The 25,807-nt window shown below is 38.8% G+C and overlaps 1 protein-coding gene and 1 long non-coding RNA gene across 2 annotated transcripts in view; both read left to right on the plus strand.

The window, feature by feature from the left end:
- The first annotated feature begins 132 nt into the window (after positions 1 to 132).
- On the plus strand, positions 133 to 4,444 carry LOC130089927 (uncharacterized). The gene is made up of 3 exons (XR_008807611.1): positions 133 to 450; positions 521 to 597; positions 4,384 to 4,444. It is a non-coding gene; the product is annotated as an uncharacterized LOC130089927 (long non-coding RNA).
- A 9,761-nt stretch (positions 4,445 to 14,205) lies between these two features.
- Positions 14,206 to 25,807, plus strand: part of net1 (neuroepithelial cell transforming 1) — a 33,765-nt gene continuing 22,163 nt past the window's right edge. The window contains exons 1-2 of the mRNA XM_056257532.1: positions 14,206 to 14,252; positions 19,810 to 19,959. Coding sequence (XP_056113507.1) covers positions 14,221 to 14,252; positions 19,810 to 19,959 — 182 coding nt within the window. The 5' untranslated portion in view covers positions 14,206 to 14,220. The remainder of the gene's footprint in view (positions 14,253 to 19,809; positions 19,960 to 25,807) is intronic.

Consider the following 25,807-nt stretch of genomic DNA (forward strand, 5'->3'; position numbering starts at 1 on the left):
TTGTTTTTGATTGAGCTCACCCATTTCCATCAGCCCTCCTTTTTCTCTCTGCAACCTCAAATTGACGTGTCCTCAACCTCAAAACAACGTTCCACCTCAGTGGCCAGAGTAGTATTGCAGCTACGAATGATTTAGTGCCTGATAGATGACACATGAAGCATTTACTGAAAGAGAGGCTGAGAGAGAAAAGGGGAGGGAGGAGGGGAGAGAGAAAGTGAGATTGGCTTGCCTGCGGACTCTCTTGGCAGCAATCGCTTGACTGGATGTGTTGTAAATGACTGTGCAAAACACGCACACACACAGACGCAGTGAGTGAAAGTAACAGGAGAGGCTGCTTGAGATCACTCTGTTGTGGAAAGTAGAGCAGCAAGGTTCCTTCACAGGAACTTATTGGATTCTCTCTCAGGAGTTGTGGGATGGCGAACGCAGTCAGGAGATGCCTGCGTGACAGTGAGTGTTACTTTCAAAATCTGTAAATCATTAATCTGTGATGTTAAAGCTTTTACTGAGATATGTTTAGTGTGCTTGTGTCTCCCTGGCTGGTGTCAGCGCAGTGTATTTCTTGGTCCAGAAGGCTACAGGTGTACTGGCATTCGAGTAAGTAAGTAGCTTGCTGGCGTTTAACTACTAGGTAAATAGAACATTTTTTAACCAGTTTCATTTTGGCAGATGCTTAGTGACTCACGGTGGTTTATGTTTATCAGTATGAGAATTCCCAGTGGATCATGGTTTTAGCATTGCTTTCATCAGTCGCACTACAGGAACAGAAACTGAAACACAAGAACGTACAGATTCATCTTCAGAATGTGAACTTACTAAACATTTTCATTTTTAATGTTACTTTATTCTGTGGGGAATTCAGCTAATTTTGAACCTCAAACAGAGTCTATTTTAAGAAATGTGACTGTACATCCTCATAGTACAGTTTCAAACAATGTACGGTATTTAAATACAATTTCCTGCTTGAAATGATTTCACTAAGACTTCTGAATCACTATCAGGTTTTTGTCGAATTAATGGACATAAATGCCTTGTATTCATTGTATCGGTTCATCTTGTGGCATCTGTCCACGCTTCGGCTGGTGGAATGGCTGTTAGTGAATGCAGCTGTAGGTGTGGCCAGGACGCACCTTGACCTATTACGTCCACCTGCTCACCTGAAAATCTTTATCAGCTTTATTACCATCTTTATCACCACCCACGTAGACACTACCAGTCAATAGTTTGAACACACCTGCTCATTCTTTCGTGGTACTATTTTTTACGTCCTCATAACTAAAGTGGAATTATGTAGTGACCAAAAATGCTAGCCAAATCAAAACCATCTTATATTCAACTACTTTAAACTTCCAGGACACCGGGGTTACACCCTGACTCTTTAAGAGATGGGATTTTTAATGAGACCACAGAGAATCAAGACCTCAACGTCTCATCCGTAGGACGGTGGTTGTTACAATATAGTGTCCCCATCACTATACTGGGGCTTTAGGACCCACACAGACCACAGGGTGAGCGCCCCCTGCTGGCCTCACTAGCACCTCTTCCAGCAGCAACCTAGTTTTACCAGTCTCCCATCCAGGTACTGACCAGGCTCAATCCTGCTTGGCTTCAGTGGGCAACCAGTCTTGGGCTACAGGGTGATAGCTGGCGTTTTAAAGTGATAATTCTCCCAAAAAATTGAATCGTGTCATTATTTACTCAACCTCATGTCGTTCTAAACGTGCATGACTTTTTCTTCTGTGGAACACAAAAGAAGATATTTTGAAGAATGTCCATGCAGTGGAAGTCTATAGTGTCCAAATACTTTTTTCAGAATATTTTCTTTTGTGTTCCACATTAGAAAAGAAAAAGTCCTACAGTGTTCTACTAGCCTGGATGCCAGCCCGAACCCCGCCCACAACATTTTTTGGTCGGGAAGTTCGGTCTGGACTCGATCCATTGAGGAGTAATTATGATCGGTTCAGAATTAGTCGGGCCAATCAAATTGCCAGGGCGGGCTTTATACGATGATGGACAGATGATCTGCAGTTACGTAATCATCACGTTATCAAAGAGCGCTTGGGTTGAACTGGTTTCCCTCAAAGATGACTGCAGCTGGAGAATTGAGATGTATAGATTCCGCTATTGCGTCTGTTGTAAAAGAAATCGCCAGCGCATCCATTTTAAAAGACGAACAGAGAACTGCATTCAAGGCATTTGTCGATCAGAAAGATGTGTTTGCCGTCCTTCCTATGGGATTCGGCAAAAGTTTATTTTATCAGCTGGCTCCTCCGATGGTCGCTAAGAAGATGGGACGCAATGAAAACCCTGTGGTCGTTGTGGTTTCTCCTTTGGTCGCATTCATGGAGAACCAAGTAAAAGAAGCAACACTCATTATTTTACTACTTCTTCCAGCGTGCGTGCAGTTGAGTTCTGTTGACAATTTGCGTAGCTCATAAAAAAACATGCGTTGCTCTGATTGGTTGTAGGTCTATCCAATTGAGTGCAGAGTTTTTTTTTCCTGGTTCGGTTAAGACACGCCTCATAATCAAACCCCTATGGAGCAGTATCAGACTCACATTCTGACTAGAATATGGAGTATGACGAAGTCAGGCTAGTGTTCTACAGTAAATGACAGAACTTTCATTTTTGGGTGAACTGTCCCTTTAAGATTATGAGAAGATGGTGTTCAAACTTTTGACTGGTAGGGTTTTTTATGTCCGTGTACAGACTAGGTTGCTCCACAACTAAACATAAGTCACAGTACAATGCTGTTCATTTGCAGTGTATATTGAGTGTTTGCATATTTTCCTACAGAAGCTTTGTCTGCGTTTGCATTCTTTAAGGCCTTATTCTGTCCGCTGTGCTGATTCATGATAGGAGTATTTGAAAAGTTCACACTAATTAGTGCCATGTTAACTCATATTTCAGCGCTACTAGGCGCCTTAATCACAGCAGGCTCTAATGAGACTTGTGCTGACGCAGACAGGTGATGTCACAGCCCCTGAAATATTCTAGGTCAGGCCCGAGTTTAATCAATGATAGTTTTAATGTTGCAAGATCAGGACGAAAAAACGTTGCGGGTCAGTGGTTTTTCCATTTTACGAAATGTATGAGTTAGAAATGAGTTAGAAATGGACGGATGTGTTTTGTGCGCAGTTGAAACAAAAAGGTTTGCAAAGGATTCAGAAGTGAAGCAGACCTCTCCTCCCCAGTCTCCACGGTAACAGGCTTGGGTGCCACTATTACAGTTACTCAGTGTTTGAGTGTCGGTGGAGTGTGTGACCGGGTCGACATTTAAACTCTGCCATGTTTCTTAGAATTCAAAGCTGAATGAGAATGAGTAAAGGGGCGGATGAGAAATATTTGTGAATGCTTGTTTATATGTGTGTGTGTGTGTGTTAGATGAATCCAGTGAACAATTTTATTGTTCAGAGATTGCTCTTTTATAGCTCAGGAGACTTAAGTTTGTTTTGTTTAAAGTTGTTTTACTCCTTAAATTACTTAGAGAGATACAAAAAATAGATGCAAATGAACAAATTGTTGCCACACACTACAATTATAATGCTATAAAATGAATGTGGATAGAATAGCTCAGATAATTTAGACTTTAGAAAAATCTGATTTAAAGGGATAGTTGATCCAAAAATAAGATGATAAATGTCACTAAAATGTCGCTAATTTGCACTGCTCTTGGTAGATTGCGTTGGTCATTATGGAACTGATCCGGCTGCGTCTGTGTTCTTTTATTTGCGCGTCGTCAGTAGATCACATGCAGCACTTTACAGTCCCATCACCGCTTTTTTAGAATTGCGCTTACGCTAATTTGCCCTGTTTAGTAAATCTGGCCCTAAGTCTCCATTTAATTCATGTCCCATTTTTGGTTCGTTAACTTGTCTTTGGTCTTGGTTGCGTTTATATTTCATTCTAACTGCACCAGAGTTTGTTTGGAAGTGGACCAAGACCCATCTTTTCAGCGGTCTTGGTTCACTTGTTTGGTGCGCACCAGGGTTCGGAAGCCAGTGTTCACACTTATTCAAATGAACAGAGCAATCGCACCAGGGTTCATTTTAATCGAACCAAACATGCCAAGTGTGAACACACCCTTAGCTGCATGTCTCATAGTAATGTTGACATTGTGAACTCTTGGATTTTCCATGGGGGTTTCTGTTCTGAAGAAACTACCACCAGTGCCAGCAAGAGGACGAGAGCTAGAGTTTCTCTACCTTTATAGGCTTTAGGTTTCAGATTTTCTTTCTCAAGGGTGTGTGCTTCCTTTTTCATTTGTGTTTGTGTGTGTGTGTGTGTGTGTGTGCATCTGTGTTTGATTGGGTGGGCTTACAGGGACACACCCTCTGTTTTAGAGGCTGATCTTCATGTGATTTCTCTTTCCCTCTTGAACAGTGCAACTGTATTGGTGGTCCCGGGACAGGTGCCTTATGGATCAAGGGGCGGTCAGAGCTTTGAAAGTATCCCTATATGTCGTTAAATGCAGAAAGACCAGTGAAAGAGGCCACCGGCGTGAATGAGGACATATCATCCAAGTTAAGGTAAGATGTAATCCTAAAATGACAGGTACAGTATCGCTGTTAGAAATTATGACGTGTATTTGTGGATGTAGCAACATGGTGTTTGTGTGAGTGTGGGAGAAATGTCAAGAGCCCTATCCCAAAACATTGCGAGCTACTTACGCAGACGAACATCCTAATTTAATAAAAACCTTATGGCTTATTTGAAATGATGTACATGGGCATCAACTCAATTTGCTACCCAAAAATAGCACACGAAAGGTGCACTTCCAATAGAGTTTGAACTTAACATGTTGCTAAGCTAACGACATAAAAAACCCCCCAGTTTTCCTGTATTTTTGTAAGTTAGGTTGAACTGTTTTGATATTGAATTAAGCCTATTTTACTTATCCCACCATCTTGGATTTTTTTGGGATGGAATGCAGAATTGCATTCTGGGATTGCCTTATTCTCAAAGGATACTTGTGACGCTGCCCGCCCTAAAAATCTGTTTTACTAGGCAGCTCAGTAGGTTCTGCAACTATTGTGTGTTGGACATAAGAAACACAAAATGTGTGTATGCATGTGAGAGAGAAACACACGGACAGAAACTGAGAGCTGAAAGTACGTCAAAAGGAAGGTAACTCAATCTGGGCAGCTGTGAACCATTCCGCTGCAGTGCCACGTCTTCAGTGGATTGACGTAGAGAGAATACCTGCTCTGGCTGTACGCTATTGTGTGTGTGACAGCAGAAACAGTGGAAGTTTAACAGCAAGCCAGACCTAACATGAAGGTGAATAAAACTGAAAAATAGGGAGAAAAAAAAGTGTGTCAACGAAAAAGATGAAGCAGTATTTCTGACGTACGTGCCAGTGTGTCACGCCTTCTCTTCCATGTGCTCCTGGGCAGACAAATCATGCCCCCGCTGAAGATTTGAGAAAACATGTTTTGCGATGTGGAGTTGAGTAACTTTGAAGGAACTTAATTGGCCTCTCCTACTTGAGCTGTGAGAAAGTGACAAGACATGATTACATCACTGCTTTAGTGGCCAATGGCGGGGCTGAGCTGAGCAAACACATGAGAGTGTGCGTGTGGTTTTATGAAGCGTTTCTGGTATGGTATGCCTCAAGGCTTTGGCTTTGTATGCCAGGTAATCCTCCTGAAATTGTATGAGAGAATGTCTTGGTGGAACTGATTTTACACATGATCTAATTTAATAAATATCTTACATATTACCGGTATATTCATTTTTATTTATTGTTATTTATTTATTTTCCACACCTGAAGTGAAAATACTGTCCAATGCAAAACGTTCACAGCCAATGTTAAATTTGATGTTTAATACATAGTTGTGTGGAGAAATATTTTGGACCAATGAGATTTTGAATGATTTCAAATTTTGAATGATTTCAAAATGGGTGGGGCTACTGAGTGCAATGCCACAAAACTAATCATTTTGGTTTTGACCACTTGTTTGGGTTGTTGTGCCTGGTTACAGCACACGTCTAGTGTGGTGTTTATTGTGGAGGTCAAACTGTTTTGTTAATGGCCATATCAAACCATAATATCATCTTAGACTCTTTCTAGAGCTAGGAATAGAATCACTACTGATCCTTGGAGACAGCAAAGGATCAGTCTGTAAATAATACCAAATTTTGCCGGTGTTTGTTGTGGTTTTACTCATATTTCATGTCTCATTAGATAAGGTCCACAATGAAGGACTTTGGCCTCTCATAACATAACATTAAGGCAACGTTGATTTAGCATGCGTATTACATGCCAGTGTACAATGAATTATACTGCAGTCTGGCTGGCGTGATGCCCGGACTTTCTTATGAAAGCTAGATTAATGTTTCCTCCTTGATATACAGATATGTACTCTCCCACTTTTTCTACCCTCAGACTGTCAGGATTGTGTTGAATGAATGAAATGTTTTTTTCATTGTATAACTAGAGCACAGCCAATCAGTACCCTGTATTCAGACACATACTGTTCACAATCATTAAACAACCACTTATTATTCATTAATCACTGGGAGAGATTGAAAAACTGACTGTTTTGTGCTGTTATTAATGGATTGATTGATGTCAGATCTGTGAAGTCATTGAAGCAAGACGTCATTGTGGGACTTGGAACTGAAAGATATCACTTAGACTGGAGAACGAAGGGGAGGACTATTTGAAAACCCAGAGGAGTCATCAGTCTAATCGTTAAAAGACAGGTTACAATTATCCAGAGGGATATAACAGTGTAGGCGGTCGTTCTGATTTATATTGCATGTCTCTGATAGAGAGTATCCTTGGCTGATTTAGTTTCATCCTTGCATGGGATGTTATCATGTGGTTGTAATGTAACAAGAGGTAGGTGGTAACCTAATTGACAAAAATACCCAGCAGCATAATAACGTCAGAGCCGTTTTAGGGTTTCAAGCACTCAGCAATGAGAGTTTAAAACTGAAAATGTGTATTATGGGGATTCAATTCTCAGTATTAATTGGCCACACCTCATAGGAATTTGATTTGAAACTTGAATTTACTAAATTGCAATTTAAATAAATTTAACAGGAAATGTATTCTGGCAAAGGACATGTCCTTCTTCCCTGGTTCACAAAAGTTAATTTCTTACGAATGTAGAAATATATATAATTTAATACAAGTTTCTATGAGTGGGATTTTAAACATAGATTGTCTTTCTGTCTATCTATCTAGTATCCATTTATCCACCCATCTGTCTGTTCATCTGTCTGTCTGTCTGTCTATCCATCTGTCTGTCCATCTATGTACAGTTTCCATTCATTATCCATCCATCTAGATTCTACAGTATCCATTTATCTATCCATCTGTCTCTTTGTCTACATTCATCTATCTGTCCATCTCTCAGTTTATCTATCAAGAGTATCCATTTATCTATCCATCTGCCCATTTATCTATGTCTGTCCACAGTGTCCATTTATCTATCTGTCTAACAATCTATCTGTTTATCCATAGTATCCATTTATCTATCCATCTGTCTGTCTATGCGTCTGTCCGTCCATCCATCCATCCATCCATCCATCCATCCATCATAAGGCCTTTTACATTTTTTCCAAATCTTTCAAACAAGGCTTTCTCAAGCCACCATTATATGTTTGTCTGGACAAACTTTACTTTTCAAGTTAAAAATAAGTTGTATAAAAGAAGTCGGTTCTCCTGTTTGTTACTATAATTGAAATTCAGGAATAATAAAATGGACCAAATGGGACCTGACCCCAAGGCCAGTGTGAATGCAAAGATAAATGGATTCTTCACTCGATTCACTTTTGGTCCACAGATTCTTTCGAGGTTTTTTTGTTCCTTTTAAAGGGGGATTCAGGTGTGAAAACTTGAATTATTAGCCATTAAATACAAAAGCAGACACTGATGTGTTTGGGTACTTACACAATAATTAGCTTGACTGAGTTTATCACATTTCACACAATGCTATTCCCAGTGGACCGTTTCTTTTGTGTGCACTGGACTGTAACGTCACACAGGCCCCACACTAGGTTTCTGGGAACAAGAGTCACGTTTACTGTAAAGTGTTTTTTTTTTCCTGAAGCACATCAGTTTTGGGAAGCAGCCTTGGCCTCGGGCCCTCTGTTAAGAGATCTCTGCTTTATGACTCGCTCCTGTGGTTTGCTGGAAGGCTGACCCCGTGCCGCTGACAAGTCATCAAAGCAAAGACTGTGTGAATAACATGCAGGCAACTGCGGTGGAGTTATTTTTTTCCCTTGCTGTTAATCGGCGCTGAGATGGACCCTCTGACAGATGATCTGATTTAAGGCCTGTTTGCAGCGTGAGTCAGAGGAAGTGCGCTTAAGCGCAAGTGCAGTGAAATGAAGAACAAATGTGCACTATACACCGAGGGAGAGGGGGGGGAGGGTAAGAAATCCCTAAGGATTGCTGGGGGAGTAGTGAGATACGCGAGCCGTAGCCGACGGCTAGACGTGAGTCAGTTAAGACTCATGATATTTATTCAATTATGCATACAGTACAGTTATATTAGGGCCTATGAGACTTCCAAGAAGCTATCTCCTCACAGACAGGAATGTGTCATTTCTCAGAAATCAGTTTTAGTTTAAATATAAACGTGATGATCATTAAACTGTGTAAATTGTTGTGAAAGTTATGCTAGCAAAGGCAAAAGCACTGACAATTTTTCCTTAGAAAATTTGAATTTGCTTGTAAAAGTTTTGCCAGCGAAGTTGTGTGGGGGACAAAACTTTTGCGAGAGAATGCAAAAGGATTGGAATAAAGTTTATAAGTCTTATTCTTTTCCATCATTATGTCCCTTTAGGGGCTCTGTATACCATGAAAATCTTCCCCCTGCCGTAGCTCTCAAGACTCATTAGCATTTACCACTATATTCCAACTTAGCATGATGCATTCACTTGTGAAGCCACCAATGCAGCATTGATTTTAAACATCAGATTTACTAGCCAAATTTATTTGGTTAATGTAAACTGTTTAACGTGATGCATTTACAATTAATACAGCACACTTTTTCACTTAAAGAGGCTATATGCTAGTGTTTTCCCCCCATTTTTTGTGAGTTGGGTTCTATTCTCGCACTGATTACGTTCAGGGAAAGTGTTAATTCATATGATTGCAAGATACAAGATCATAATTCATCACACCTAACATGATTAATTGGGATCCAACACCAAAAACTTTGCGATTATGTGTGGGTTTTTTTTTTCAGATTCACATCTCTAAAATATATGCAAATACAAATATCCCTACTCGTTTCCTCAGTATGGAAGTAGTGTGAAAGAGCAGTGCTAACATTGTTCTTAAGATCTCCTTTTGTGTTGAAGAAAGACAGTCCATACAGGTTTGAGACAACATGGGGTTTAGTAAATAACAAATTTCAGTTTTGTGTCAGCTAGTCCTTTAATCCCAGGTTTATTCACAGAGAAATCGCTTTGGATAAAAGTGTCTGGTAAACGACTGCTGACTTGCTAGTCAAGCTCTGCATCAGTGTCTGTGTGCTGTATGCGACTGCAGGTAATGGCGGTTTAGAGGTTATCAGAAAGCAGACATGCGTAATAAGCTGCACACTGCGGTGAGGAAATGTGAAATTACTGATTTGCGCAGTGGTGTTTCTGTTGGCAAGGCTATTCCAGATGAGCGCAGGCCGGGTTTCCCAGGAGCTCATTTAGTTCAAGACATTCTGGGAATTTGTAGTTGCGGGTCACTGTAATTTTCTTCCTCCTTTGTCAAAAGCCACTTGGGAAAATCACTTATTTGTCAGGTGTTATTATACATAGGCTCAAATGAAGTTGTATACCAAAATAAACTAGCAAAGTATTGCGAGCCATAAGAAAAAGGCTTCTTGTGTTTAGCATGACTCAGGTTAGCATCACTTCCTCTCACGTCATTCTTCACACATCGCAAGCATTTAGATCCAGTCTACATGTGAGTGCAGTGCCAAAAAGGAACATAGACGGTATGAGCGGATAGTCCTCCTTGTCCTTTCAAGTATGGTTTCTTTCTAAAAACTCTTGCTTATCCTCATTTTTCTATCTTTCCACTCTGTTTTCGCTGTGTATTTACTCAGGCTCTAAATTTGGCCCACTCTTCTGATAGGGTTAAGGTTGTTTATCTGTTTTTGCCCAGAAAGGAACATTCTCCTGTGGCTATGTCACACTGCGCGTGTACAAGTGGGCCAAAGTTCAGTCTCTTCCTGTAAATAGATCAAAAGGAACAGCCAGATGTCTGAAATTCCCCACGAAATGTCCAAGAAATCCAGAGAACTCGCGCACCAAGAGCATGCTTTGGGACGATGCACTGCCAAAATGTCTGTGGATAATGCCAGGAGATGAAGAGGGGAAAATATGTTTTGGTTATTATGAAAGGAATATGTGTCGTGTTGTGTATAGCTGTGTGTGGGCGCCTGTTTGCTTGTGTATTTATGTACAAATACTGCATCTATAAAAATATATACAGGAGGGATCCAAAAGTCTGAGAGCACATTGAAAATATGCGATTAAAAAAATAATTTAATATAGAAATAAATCAAGTTTTAGGATTTAGAAAATTTGTAATAAATAAATAAACACAAATTTAATTCTGCACTAGCTCACTAAACAAAAAATAAGTAAATTTGTGATATTTCAATTAAAATTGTTCTTGCTTTCATTGAAGCACCAGATCTAACTAATCTAAGAGTTTATTAGACTTTTTATATACCCAACTTTTTGTGTGCTGCAGCGGTTGCTGCATTGTGTGGATTTAATAAAACTCACACAGAAGCACCATTTTCAGCCTTGATTTATAAATAGGTGACAGTCTCCTTCAGAGTACCTTCTAATTAAAGAAAGGAAGAAAGAGAGAATGAGTGTGCGACCTGCTGCCATTATAGCCATCACTCTCCATGCCCTATGCATGAACTCAAGAGAGCATGCTAAGCCATATTAACACCATGCTGAACTCTATTGACTGATCTGCATTAACTTTGGGGTCTTTCTCGCTCTTAGACTCACAGCAGTGTTAAAACCATCTACTGTATCCTCACAGCACTGTCTCATGTCGTTCTTTTCATCTCAGAGTCTTTAATCCTGCTGCACTCATGTGTGTCTCTCTGCAGGGCTTCAGACGGTCAACTGCGCTATGCAGTCAGGCCACACAGTGTTTAAAGTGCCCCTGTTATGCCATTTTAAACATTCCTAATTTTGTTTTTGGAGGTCTCCTACAATAAGTTTACAGACACCTCTTTTCTCAGTGTCTGAAACGGCTCAATAAAGGATTCACTCATTTTAAATTCTTTCTGAGAGCCAACTCTACTCTGATTTGTTAGATGGCCCATTCTGTTGTGATTTCGGAAACAAAACAGCTATTACCAAATCCGAAGGCTCCCTCAACACTTACATTGTGTATACACAGTGAGTCGTCATCCTTTTGAAGTGCATGTAAAGTGGATTCTCGGTGCTGAAAACGGCATCTTCTCTGTCAACAACACAAATCTAACTCTTCCAGGCCTCATCTACAACTACAGTGTTTGAGGGTGGGTCAAAGTACTAAGTAGATGTTTGTGGGCAGCCAATGAAGACCATAGGCTGGAATTATGCAAATTAGTTAACCTATGTAGATATGTTATGGAAGTGAGACTGGAATTGTTGATGACTAGTTTCGTCTTTGCAGACCTTTTACATTTAATTGAAGAATCAAAAATACAAAAAAAATGTGTGCACATCCCACGTAATTGGGCTCAGGTGCAACAAAAATAACAATAATGTAAAAAAAAAGAAGAAGTGTGAACTCACAGCTCCAAACAACTTTATTGAGAGTGCTACATTTCAACAGTCAGGTCTTCATAAGGCACATTTTTCCCCATAGGCATTGTGCCTGATGAAGACCTGACCGTCCAAACGTTGCGCTTTCAATAAAGTTGTTTGGAGCTATGAATTAAGTGTGCAGACATCACACTTCGGTTCAATTATTGACCCTTGAGGAACCATTTACTGGAATTTGTTACTGCTCTGGGATCAGTTAAGGGTTTATGCACTTTTGGGAATGTGAGTCATAGCTGTGCTTGCATACGTGTCATAGTTTGCCACTGACAGGATTAAAATAAAACACACTTGCCTCCTATGATTCACATCTGACTCATCGGGCAAAACATCCGTACATCCCTGCATCTCACTCATAAGCCTACATCAGGACCAGCACAGATTCTTTTTGAATGGGGAAAACTGCTTGTCCCATGAATGAACGGACTGGGAAATAGAGTTTGTGGAAATGGGGAAGGACGAGTATCGACTGGTGTCGCAGCAGAAGTGTTTGCTGAAGCACTTGTTTATGCTGGGGGAAAGTATGGGGGGACTAATCGAGATGATGAACGAGTTTCTATGAGCTGTAAAAGTCACTATCCCGTAGGGCAGCGTACACTGTTGGGTTTTTAAACGTTTGATGGAGAAATAACTACACTGCTGTATGCGTGCGCATATTCTGTATATGTTTAGTAATGAAAAATGGGTCATGTACAGTGGTGGGCAGATGCTTGTGATGCTCTACAACCTGCTTTGACGCACATGAAGTGCTTGCTTTTTCTGACCCCATCCGCCTTTAGTTCTCACACCACAGACTCTTTAATGTATACACTGTTAAAAATGTCAGATCAAGATCAACTGGTTTTATCCAAGTCATTATGTAATAGTTTGGAGCAACAATAGTAATTTCAACTACCCACTGTCTGATGTATTTGTCTGATGTCAGTGAAATGGGATGTACAACAAGAAAAAACAAATGAGGGCGGGACTAGTTTTTATGCATCAGGAATGTTAGTGTGTTAGAGATTCAAGGATAGAGGTGGTTGAAAATTAAGAGGGATTGGTGACAGGTGCTGAAAGTTTTAAAGGAGGACCTATTGTGCCCTTTTTCTTGATTTTGTGACGTATTTGATTCATGAATTTCTAAGCCCTCAACATGATAAAAACTTGAAAAGCCTGTTGCACACAAGCAAATGCATGCCTTGCAAGTAAAAGGCCTTTTAGTATAATTGTGAAAAAGTCAACCTTCAGGTTGTGATACATGTGTTCATTGCAGTGAAACCTTTAATAATTTAAATGTAAACTTAATTTAGTTTGTTAGAAATATCTCTAGATGAACATTTACTGGTCTGAAGCAACTTCGGTTTAAAAAAAATGATGAATGAATATCATGTTGGAATGTATCAAATATGATTCATCAGGCTTTTGAGGAATGTTTATTTGTATCTCTCAATCATCATTGAATTGCATTGCATTTGCCTCTGCACAATTAAAAATACAGAGCTTTGATCATAAAAATAATTGATCTAAAATTGATTGGTCTTTTTTGGTCTGTTTTTTTCCTTGAGCATGAGCTCCATATTTGTATTATATCTTACTATATGGGCAATAAAAGCCTGATGTAATATGATAAGCATACACCTACTTTTGTTTTGTATTATTTTATATTATTTTGAAGCAGTTCCATTTAAAAAAAAATTAAATGTCAGGCTTTAAGGGTCAGATCAGATCAAAAGTGGTTTGAGCACCACTCCGCCTCTCTAACAGATCCAGCAGTGAGAAACTCACGTGGCTGGACAGACTAATCACTTCTGGGCCACGTCATACAGACTCAGAGCTCACTCGAGCCAAGCCACCAAAGAGGAGAGGTTTTTCTGTTCAGTGTTCACCCATATGTATTCACAGAGACAAAAACATTTAGCTGTCCTTTTTGGCGGCAAGGCTCGGTCAGTACAAAATAAATTGATAACAGAGAGAGACATGTTAAGCGAACAATCGAGACTGAAAGAGTGCTCAAAGTAGGTTGTTACATAAAATAGGAGATCTTGTCATTCTCTTTTAAAAAAATTAGGCCAAGGAGGCAACGGGTGGGAGGGGGTGATGTCATCACTGGTAGCAACGGGCAATCATGCAGTCCATTCATTTCTGTTAGTTTGTGTGTATATGTGTGTGCGCACATGAGTGAGTTTCTGTCTTCTGCGTGTCACTTCCTGGGATTGAATAGAGCAGGAAGTGGAGTGACAGGGCGCAAAGAACAACACCTCCATGGTGGGCTTTTCACACACACACCAGAGAGCAGGACTCACATGTGTGTTTGTGTATTCACTGAATTGGCAGGAGTCCCTTCAGCTCTGCTGCCCTGCTTTTGCTGGTTATTTGTGTCTTAAATGAGATGTACTGAAACACTGCCCTCTTCTGTTTGCTTTCAGAACTGCAGAAAGAAAATGTTGAACACGTGCTGTTCTAAATGGATCCGGTAAGTTGCACTATCAATATTACAATCAACATTACTAATAGGACAAGTGTTTTAGGGATGGGTTTATGACCAGGCTTACATGAAATCTCTGCACACAGAACTTGATTTCCATAGAATTGGGAGGTCTTTTATAGACCAGAAATATTTAAACATTATGACCCCCAAATATGATGACCAAACCCCCCCCCCCCCCCCCCCCCCCCCCCCTCCTCCTCCTCCCCTCCCTTTCAATATCAATATCAAAGCAGCATGCTAAACCTAACTTTACCTTAACCCTTTTTAAAAATCTCTTTCATTTTATCAAATTTTTCACAGACCCCCATTTTCTACATATGCCCTCTCCCTAGTGTGTTTATATTTTGGCTAATTTGAAAATGACTTATTGGTTGAGTCTACCACATTTTACCATGTACCAAATCCATTCCCTAGAATTCTACCGTTTTCCCTCAAAATCAGCACAGAAAATGTGGAAAGTCAAATGATTTCATCTGGGCTTACATATGACTAATAACTTTTGTTCAGAAAAATATCTTTAAAAGCTGTGTAAGCATTTTCTGCACTTCACTAGCCACTAGCACTACATGGAATTGCAGAGATAATCATTATTTTCAAACAAGCTTCCGAAATGTAGTCCTGTTTCAAACTCATGCCACTAGTTGTGGTTTACAGAGAGCCATCTCAGTGGACCACAGTCACATTGTTATTTGCCATTTACAGAGCTTAGTGCTGCTATAGAGATGGGTGTGTTTTCTTAGGAGAGCCATTTCAGGAATATATAGCTGTAAAAAAAAGAAAAGAATTCAGAATAGCTAAGAGGACTTTTTAATAAGCTTCTCAGGCTGCTAGTGTTGTGCTATTTTGAATAGTGTATGTTATACAAGATGATATTTTCTGTCCAATTAAACTGACAAAACTGAACACCAAAGCTAGCGCCGGTTAACAGAAGACAGTTAACTGTCACTTCTTGTGAAAATCAGGGCTGCATTTCTCTCCTCTTAAACAAGAGCCAGTGCCGGGTGACTTAGGCTATTAAATCAGGCACCTCCTGTGGGTTCCAGTGTGCGAGAAACAGATAATAAGGTGTGTAATAATACACGGTAGGCCGAATCTGTGTGGGCAAGGAGAAGGAAAGTATGAATGACAGTAGTGTATAGCTTATTGCTGCAGGCCATATGTAGCAATTATTCTTGGTGAGAATGTGTTTTCTGTGTTTGATCAGGGTTGGAGCTGAACTTCGCAGGAAGGTAGATCTCTAGGAACCGGATGGAAATTAGAAAATTAAGTAAAGAGAGTAACTGAAGTAACAGAAATAAAGTTGAAATATAAAGTTACTAAAACTGAAATAAAAATAAAAAACCCTAAAATCGACAAAAGCACAAACAAATAAAAATGGATCCTGAAAATATAAAAATGTTAAAAGTTCATTAAAAATATTCATATAGGATATAAATAACATTTCCTCGTAGAGACAAGACAATGATGAAAAATGACTATGGCAGAATGACTAGCAATGACATCACCATGATCAGTCATAGGCTGATGTAAAAAATGAGGAGGAGCCATGGAGAGGTGTGTTGCATTCAACACGTTTCAAAGCAATTAAGACGACATGCCACGTCTAAACGCGCTTATTTGCGAGTGGGCCTGAGACTACGTCAGTGTTGCGTTGGTGGTAGGTATACGCAATTTAACTTCAAGGACCTTCAGTGGCCCGGCCGCAGGTGAGCGACCAATCCTGTTCGTCTTTGACGTCTACTTTGAATGATGACATTGTTTAGAGATCTTTCAGTGACTCATATTTTCCATCTCCCACAGTTCTCCTTTGAAAAAGGGCTGACGTCATCCTCCCACGGACAAAACCTATGCGCAGGGATTCTTCCTGGGCAATCAAGGGTCTATTTATACACAAACACTCCATACATACATCAAAGCACATTGTGTGTTATGTAGATGCTGTCACTTTCCCAACTTTACCCAGGTTCACAAAGTCTGGTATCAATGGAGGAAATCGGACATCACTATTCAAAACCGCAACGCCATGGTGACCATGACCGTGACATTTGTTTTGACAGAGTCACTTCCTGTTAAAGCATGCCCACTGCTGTTTCAACCTTTTGCCTTTCCTGTTATGTTAATCATCAGCTCAGCCAATGACACAAGGATTTCTGATGGGATCATTTGCACTCCTGGACGCTTCCTCCGGATGCTGGTTTCACATGGTGGTTTAGATGTGTTCTACCAGTGTCTAGCACCATTTGAAATCAGTGTTCTTGGGGAGGGAATTGCCGCTGGATCACATTTCGCAGTGATGGACAAGAGAAGTCAAAGAATATCAAAAAAAGGACAAGGAAACTTTAGTGGGTGGAGTGGCTTTTCGAGAGAAGCGAGGGAAGTGCATCTATTGAATCACAGGAGAACTAGATAGCGCTCATGACTTGCCCCAAGCGCTTGATGAACTCACTCATATACTGGAAGTCAAATGAATGTGGTGTGAACAAGCCAGCCCAGTCCCACAAGGGAAATACTACTGTAAAAATAAATCTATCATCACATCAGGTTTTTCCATTACTTTAAGCAATTTCAACTTTTTTATACGAGATTCAACTCTATTTAAATCAGCTTAATATAACTGAAAATAAAAATGAGTTGAAATGACTTGTTCAGGCAATTTGATTATAAATAAGGCAGCAACTGAACTTTTTTAAGTTGAAGTAGGTGGAATTTTATTTACATTTTTAATCAACTATACCATTTTTGAACCTTGTTTTGGAGGTTTCTGCAAGGCGCTGTTTTGCATGATGCTATGTCTGTGACTGGTGCAGAATACTGAACAAAAAAAGGCTATGAATATTTTGCATTAAAACAGTGTATGAATTACATAAATGTGTGATACAGCATGATACAGTGTTATTTTAGCATTATTTATGTACTTTTATAGTAAGAATATCTTGAGTTGCATTTTATTTTTATATTTTCAGGTTTAAGTTTTAGTAATTAAATTGAGTAAAAGCACTTTTTTTTGTCTCAACTGAACGTTGATATTTATATAGCACTTTTAAAAAAACAATTTTTCTACAGCTAAATATGTCTATTTAGCTTTCATTTATTTAAGTAATTTTAGTAATTAATGATAACTTATTTTATTTCAGTTAGTTGCCAAGTTAACATTTCTAATCTTCTCTTTTAAGTTTCATTTATTAATACTTGTTATTAAAATATATAAATATTAAAAATTAATATTTCATATTTCAATTAATCTAAGGTTTTTTTTAAACATGGCATGATGAAATGTCACAGGACTTCATTTAATTTGAGTTTCTCAATAAAAATACAATCAAATCACTTGATTAAAGTAACCAAATTCTTCAAATCGAGGTTCAAGGATAACCAGGGCTTTTATGGCGCTTGGATAAATGTCAATAGAGTAACGTTTTATTGTGTTACTTCACTTGTGTTACTGTGAGCAGCCTTAATCGATCACAGACTGTATTTACTGTATGAATACATCACGAAAGTTTGTGTGGTTGAGTCTTCTCGTCTATCTTACTTTCTTTATAGGAGTTTTTGAGTGTATTTGTTTTTCCTACCCTCATTTGAACTGTTAACATTGTCTGAGAGTGCCAGTAAAGAGAGACTGTTATCTAAAGCTCTTTCTCCCTCTCTGGGTGTCCCTGCCCCCATCTCTCCCCACCAAAGGATGACTGATTTCCTCTGGTGCTGAGAGTCCCTTCTATCATCTAGCACCATTTGAAATCGGTTATAATGACTGGGGATCAATTCTTCGGCTTCCCATTGCGCTCAGTGCCCTTTTCCTACTGCATCTGTGCTCAAGCCTTTGAAGAGGTTATTGGAAATAAAATAGGAATGAAATAAATGTTTTCATTTCAGCTGAAAATGAGTGGAATTTCAATGAGCTTGGTTGTTATTTTGAGGCACATTATGTATTTATCAGCAAATAAATCAACACTCCAAGGCAATACCTGCTCCAAAACTGACTTAATCTGCAGTTAAATTCTGCCCTCTGTTGGTTTGAAGGCACTAAGCTAAAGTTTCAGACTGTAGGTGTTATATGTGCTCATTTAGGTAATAGTTGGAAGTCAAATCAAGTCAAGTCAATTGTATTTGTATAACACTTCACAATAAAAAGCAACTTTACAGAAAACCATATTTTAATCTTCAGATTAAAGCTGGATAATATAGTTCACATGGTTAAAAGATCAAAGCAAATACGTAATTTAATCTACAAGCTATTTTGCCTCTATTTATATTTTCCTATATTGACTGATGTTGATGTTAACTTTGGAAACATCAATTTAAAAAAACACACAAAAAAAAAACACTTGCATTTTAATAGTTTATACTTGGGGAAAATTTAATTCTGAATGAAATAAAAGACTGCAAACCTTTGCCTAATAACCTGTAACCATAAGCTAATGTGACTGCAACATGAATCCCTGCATAATAAAAATGTTTACACTTAGGGAATTATAAACGACTGTTTCGTTATCAAAAGTGCATGTGTTTTAATCATGAAGTATCCTTCCTGATATTTTGTGCATATATGCAGGTCCTGGTAGTTGGTTCAGTTAATTTTGCTTTACCAACATAGAACATGTGGGAATTGAAATACTAATAAAATTATTAAACAGTTATACTAATAATAAATGTGTAACTACATCAACCTACAACGTGTTTATTGTGCAGGCATTATAAAAAAACGGGTTTACTGACTCATAGTTACAAAAAGTTTATTCATTAGGAACTGTCAAGCTTTTCTTTGTGCATCTACAATGCTTGAACTGTTTTTGTTTTTTAATTACCCACACACAATAGGCATCATTAGTTTGAAATAAACAAGCTTAACGTTTTCAGCTAATGAGGTCTGGACATTGTGAGGGGTAAAACTGCCTAAAGACTGGCCCTCACAACACTTAAGAAACACTTTAGAACTTTCAAACTGACGTCCTACCTGTTCGGTCTCCAAACTCAGGACAGCTCATGTTGTCGTTTTTATTCAGATTTCTTGAAATATTCTAAAAGGGCCCTGAGGTTTGATAACGGCTTTAGTGCATGAACATCAGTGTTCCCTGTTTCTGTTACAATATTGTACGTTTATCTTTACTTGAACTATTGAATAGACACGATTACAATAATATAAAATCATCCAATAACAAAAAATCGCCAAAGGGGCGATTTTACACCGTTTTGCTTTCATATGCAAATATCGTTTTTCGGTACTGATTAGTTTCATTAAAATGCAAGAAATTGTGGATTGTTGTTGGTAAATATAGATGGAAATTAAGAAATAGTATAATAAAAATTTATAAACAAACTAATAAAAATAAGAACACGAGACAGCAGGCGCGCAAATATGTCGTCACTAGTCGCCTTAAATCCCTCCCCTATGCTCACTTGTGATTGGCCGCGATTTCAGATTTCCGCCATATTCAAAATCCGTCCCATCCGTTGAATATCATATCACTACCTTCCCCCTTTCTATTCACCCCTCGAATGAACTCATTTTGATTGTATTACGTTTTGTATATACAATTTACAGTAGCGTATTCCAAGTCCACTTGTTTCAAATGGAGGAAACCGACGGATCTCCAGTGGCGAGGACAGAGCCGGTGAACGAAAGACCGAAGAGGAACAAGAGAAAGTCGTCGATGGTGGATATGGACGCGTCCCCAGAGCGCAATTCCAAACGGTCAGGAATATCATATTAGATACTGTGTTGGTCTTGTTATTCATTATTACTTTATAGTTCGCACTATTGTGTTCTGCGTATTCCTTTGAAAATTATCCCACTGTGCAATTGTGCGAACTGTAACGTTAATGGATGTGGTTATAGAGAACTGTAACTTAGCTGATTGTAATGCATTTAAACTGTTTTATCAATGCATTATAAACAATATCTAAGGAGTTATCCTTTAATATACGACTGAACGGGTGAATATAGATCAAGGAGTTAGTTGTGTTTTCAAAGTGAGACCTTCCGCAATATGTCGACACACAAAAACAAAGCATGACAGCAGGAGAGCTATATTACTGCAATGTTTTATCCCAACACACGGTGGCGCTCATGTCGCACAAAAAAGAGCGGAAATACAGTTCAACCCTCCTAATAGTTTTTTTTTTAAAGCGCACTATATTGTAAGATTACTAGATAAAGAAAGCGGCAGTATTTTCAGTCCTCCACACGGGCGCTGTCAATTGACATCACTTGATCAGCTGTGTAATACAATTGACTAATTTAGCCTAACTACAATTTTACTTTGTTTACAATGTTTACAAAGCATATACAACTAGATCCAAGCAAACCCACCGATAAAATAATTTGATAACACAATATAAAGTACACATAAAAAATACTCTGTACAACTTTAATAGTATCCAAAGACATTTTTTTTCCCCAAAAGCTGGCCTATATTTGATTAAAAGGTTCAAATGAATGAATGACTGTCAAATCCTGGTGCATGGCAATTTTACCGACATTATATTGAGGACAACTGATAATGTGTCCAATGTTCCCTGTATAAATAGATCGTGCCAAATATATACAAGATATTTCACATAAAACCTGAGAAAGCAGACAGGGGGATGGACAGCATCAAAATGTGCTTTTATCATAGACTAAAATAACAAGAGTTTATTTTGGCAAAAGGTCCAATTTCTTTCTCTCATGCCCTCTGACTGATTGGACCCAAATTGCCTCCTAAAATACAAAATGGCATGGAAATTCTATTTTTAATTTTTTTGGAAAATGTGAGTAGTACTACTTGCCACGATGATGCAATGGCATTAGTATTTGGAGGATATGATGTTCTAAATGGTTTTTAGAATATTGCTATGTAGTTGCCAGGGTGGTTATGAAAACATGATAATCAAGATAAAATTATTATTGTCGCATTATCAATCCAGCAGCACACCCCTTTCGTTTTTGGCGGTGCACTTTTACTTCTCCCTAAATGTTTAATAGTTTCAGTAGGCTGTGGGAGTGCACTATAACAGTTGATATTTATCTTGATCTAATTTCATCTTTTTATATTTAAAAGGCTTTATGTAGAAATCTAGAAACCCTAGCAACACCGGTTGCTAAGTGATTTGCAGCCAGCCATTAAGTGAATTGCAGCCAGCAACTTATTGCTTGTTTTCACCCTTGTGCACGCATAACGCACAAGAGAACGTGAACAAAAACTTTGCGATTGTGTTGTGTTTTTTTTTTTTTTTTTAAGATTCACATCTATAAAATATACGCAAATACAAATATCCCCACTCGTTTCCGCAGTAGGGATGGAGTGTGAAAGAGCAGTGCACTGCAAACAAGCATTGTTAACATGCAGGCAGGGAGCCTATAACTATAAATCATTAGAAAGGTTCTATTATAAAGTATTATAATAATAAAAATGTGTGACAGTAATTTCTTAATTTTTGTCAGTACTCAGGAGATATGCAAAATGTCTTTAATATAAAATATGAGCCTCTTGTGAAGTATTATTTTTCGTATTTTTAGCCAAAATAAGGTGGTGTGAAAGTCATGCAGAAAGTCCAAATATGCCTTAAGGCCTGTTCACACCAGGACGAATTTCACGCGCGTTATTCGCCGACGTTTAACGCCTCGTGACTAAACAAAGGGCGCCTATGTGAGTGTGCACACCGACGCGAAAAACGCCACGCGTAAAAGCGTCATTTTTTAAAAACCGTCTCGGGTTCGTTTTTTTGGTTTGACGCGCCGCGTCAAAAACTATCCGACCAATGAGATTGGCGCTTTTGCTCACGTGTCTGGAGCTTCTGAAGTTATAGTAAAACACAACTTGGGGGCGCTCAAACACAAAACGGTCTTGCCGAGCACACATACGTAACGGCGAAGAAGATGCGCCAAGTAGCGTCTACACAACATAGATATCCATAATAAAGGCTAGATGTCTCGTCCGCGCTGCTGGCCAATGGCCTTTATTATGGATATCTATGGTCTACACTGCCAGGAAGAAATAAGACGAGGAAGATGCAAGGCAAGATGAATGTAGAGCTGCTGGTCTCGTTGGTGTCGGAACATAAAGAACTATATGACAAACGCGACAGCGACTACAAAATAGGACTATTTCTGTTTTACATTAAGCGCCATCTAATGTCAGGGAATGAATTTGCATTGTTACTCGGCTCAACGTCAGCGGAAATCGCTTGGGTGTGAACACAAAAAACGCTGACGAATAATGCGCGCCGATATTCGTCCCGGTGTGTACGGGGCTTTACAGATGTAATAGTTTGAATATAAAGAATGCTTGAGATTATATATAAATCTGGCTATGTGAGACTAGAGTTTGAATGAATCTCTTTTCTTTGCATGACACATTGACATTAACTCTTCCAGCATTATCCTAAATAGCTCTTTCGGCATTATTCTGAACATTGTATTTAGCATTAATTTCATGTGTTCTAGAACGGAAGAGAGGCTCTCGGGAACGCGTGTTGTGTACATCACATCCTTTGGATTTTCCTGGTGAAACCGGCCCGAGTCCTTAAAAATCTGTCTACTGACTTTCATAGACATAGGCAACCTAGGAAGTCAGGGAAGGTCTCGTTTGTTTAAGCTGGTTACACATTGGCATTACAAAAAGCGGTTAATGCACGACAATTCTTACATTACAGTGAAACATTGATACAGTGAAAATAATTCTATGATGCAAACAGTTCATTTTGGCTGTACTGCAGCTCTAAAAGAAAGTATTGTCATTGTTCAGCTGTCAGTTCAGTCAGTTCAGTGTTGATTCAGTTCCGTTGTAAAGATCATTATAAATGAGTACATTTAATCTATAAAGCAGTTCTGTAGAAAACAGTGATGCCACTGTCCAGCTCAGTGCAGTTCTCATTCAAAAGTGTCAGTGCAATCAATTAAACAATATTGTTGAAATAAGTTTTGCACTGTTAAAAGTTGTGATCAAAATTATCATCAAAATAACTGATTATGATTTTTTATTTAATTATAATTTAGTTAAGTAATAATTACTTGCCTTATATGAATTATGAGAAGGAAACAAAAAGAAAAGCTCATAACCTGAAAAGCCCATCATAGGTTTTGATGTGGTGTTATGTCACAGAAAAGTGGAACAGACCTTTATTAACTGTCTTGTTTTGGGCCTTGTTTTCTCTCTCTCCCAGTAATCCCCAAGGAATTAGTCAACAATATCTTGCTTCATTTCATACGCACTGAAAAAAACGATATAGCTGAGATAAGAGCACGACGTCACTGTTTCACACATAGTGGGATGTCGTAGGTGTTTAAGGCAACCGTTATCCAATTTCAGATTATCTTTTCTCTGAGCCGTTTTGACACTCAAGCCCTTTGCGTGGCCTTTTACAGGTTTGTTATATATGATGTCTCATATTTGACACTTAAAACCACAACAAAGAGAGCTTTTGAAGCCGTATTAGAATGATCTCGATGAGTAATTGACATCATTCCTCCAAGGCCTCTCCTTTGTTTGCTACGTAAAGCATGGTGAAACCAAACCTACTTATCTTAACCGGAGTCCTTTCAAGTGTTTTCCCACCTTAACGTCCGTGGGATTTCTTTCTCACTGACAGAAGGAAAAAACACCTGAAACCAATGGTGGTCATTCCCTTAAAACTATTGGTTTGTATAGTACACTGTGACTACTTAGGACAGCCAAAATTCTGAATAAAAGCATGCAGGAAGTGTAGTTATGTTTATACATTCTTACATCAAATAATCAAAATTGCCAGCGTATCAATGACGTCACCTTGTTAATAGACCAAGTTACGTCTTACATGTTCCCACACTCGTGTCGGATCAGCTGACAATCGAAAGCGGTAATAGTAATGTAATGTTCTTTCGAAGTTCTTAAAACAGGGCAAGCCTCATTTTTGGTCTATTTGTGATTCTGTTACATTGCCTGTGAGTGTTAGAGTGGTGTGTGTGTTGATTGTAACCATCATGGCCGGGGTGTGTGCACTATTTGTTCCGTGTTTGTCATGCCAATGTCCAGCGTTTCACACAACACCTCGGCATTCCAGACATGCTTTAGAAGCAATGCACACTCATAGGATCCCTACTCAGTTCCTGAAGCTCCCAAACAGCACAGATTTTTGGATGTCTCCCTTATCAGAGACACCTGTTTCAGGCCATGAAGTCTCTGCTATTGAGCTGAAGAGTTGAATAGAATAAGGTATTTGATTATGGAGAGTGTGTTGAGGGCTTCCAGGAACAGGCTTGGGAACTACTGCCTTAGGCATTTTACACTATATAGCTTCAGGTCATGGGTGTGTTTTGTTCTGCCTTACAGTCATTACCACAACTATTCAGATCACATTTTTTCTTTAAAAAAATACCATTTGAGGAATTCAGTCTTCTCAACATTTGTATGTAAACCAAAAAATACTGTGATCAATCAATATTTAGGACAATAATTTATAAGCACTGCCCGATGGCCCAGGCCAGCGTAAGCAGCGCTCAGGACAGTTGACTGAACGGGCCCGATTGCCCGATCAGGCTAGTGCTGCATCGTCACAAAAGTTTATCATTTGCATGTTTTTAAGCCTTGCCAATTTAAATATTCAAGTGCAAGGCGGCGCAAAAGAAAACTCAATTCGCTACTCTCTGTGCGCAACACACATCCAGAAAGCCGCCTCTCAGAGCGTGCACATGCTGAATTGAGTTCTCTTTCACGTCTTCTTGCACTTGAACGGACAGTCGCATAATTGTCAAAATATCCATTTTGGCAAGTATCCTCATAATCAGTCTTAAGTGAAGTCTTAAGTGAATTATGTCTTAAGTGAAGGTAAACAGTTGAGAAATAAAACACGTCGAACAGTAAATATGGAATCCGTTGAAGTCTTAAAGTGATAGCAGCCTAATAAACCTGCTGCTGTCAGTGTTTTTAATGTTATTCAAACAACAAACACTGCTCTTGACTGAATAACTTTTGTAACTAATAAGGATTAATCTGTATTTAAATTTTACAATGAAGACTATGCAGTGTTATTTTTCATTTGATTATTCAATTTCTGTACCTGAAAATCTGAAAAGTACTGTTTATCTACTGACCAGTTCTTAGCATTGAGCCCTGTAATAATATTTTTTAAATATATGGATCTGGAAATTGTGAATTGTGGTATAGATTTCATGACTTCACAGCATGTCCCAATATTGGCTTGTTACTTTACTGCACACCCAAGTATGTACTTTTCTACAAGTACATAGTGTTTTTTTGTATCAGTTTAAATTAAAATATGCCGTCTCTACTCGCTATGGTCTATTCCTCACCAAGTCTGCGTGGAGTGGAGGACACTCCATCATGGGATTGGCAGCGTCATTTGACCTACACATTTAGGCTCCTGTTGTTTTTAGCAGCCAAGACCACCCACAGTAGAGTCTTTTTCTAGTGGACACTGATATAGATTCTGTACTCTGTTAAACATGCACTCTGACTGGTCAGATAATATCTCACCCAGAATCGCCCAGCTTAATATTCTCACTGCTTTACTTACATTGCACTGTTGTTTTGAAACATCCTCCTGCACAATACACCATCACA

Source organism: Rhinichthys klamathensis, unplaced genomic scaffold, assembly GCF_029890125.1.
Source record: "Rhinichthys klamathensis goyatoka isolate OS25496 unplaced genomic scaffold, OSU_Roscu_1.1 h1tg000139l_1, whole genome shotgun sequence".
Taxonomy (NCBI): Eukaryota; Metazoa; Chordata; class Actinopteri; order Cypriniformes; family Leuciscidae; genus Rhinichthys; species Rhinichthys klamathensis.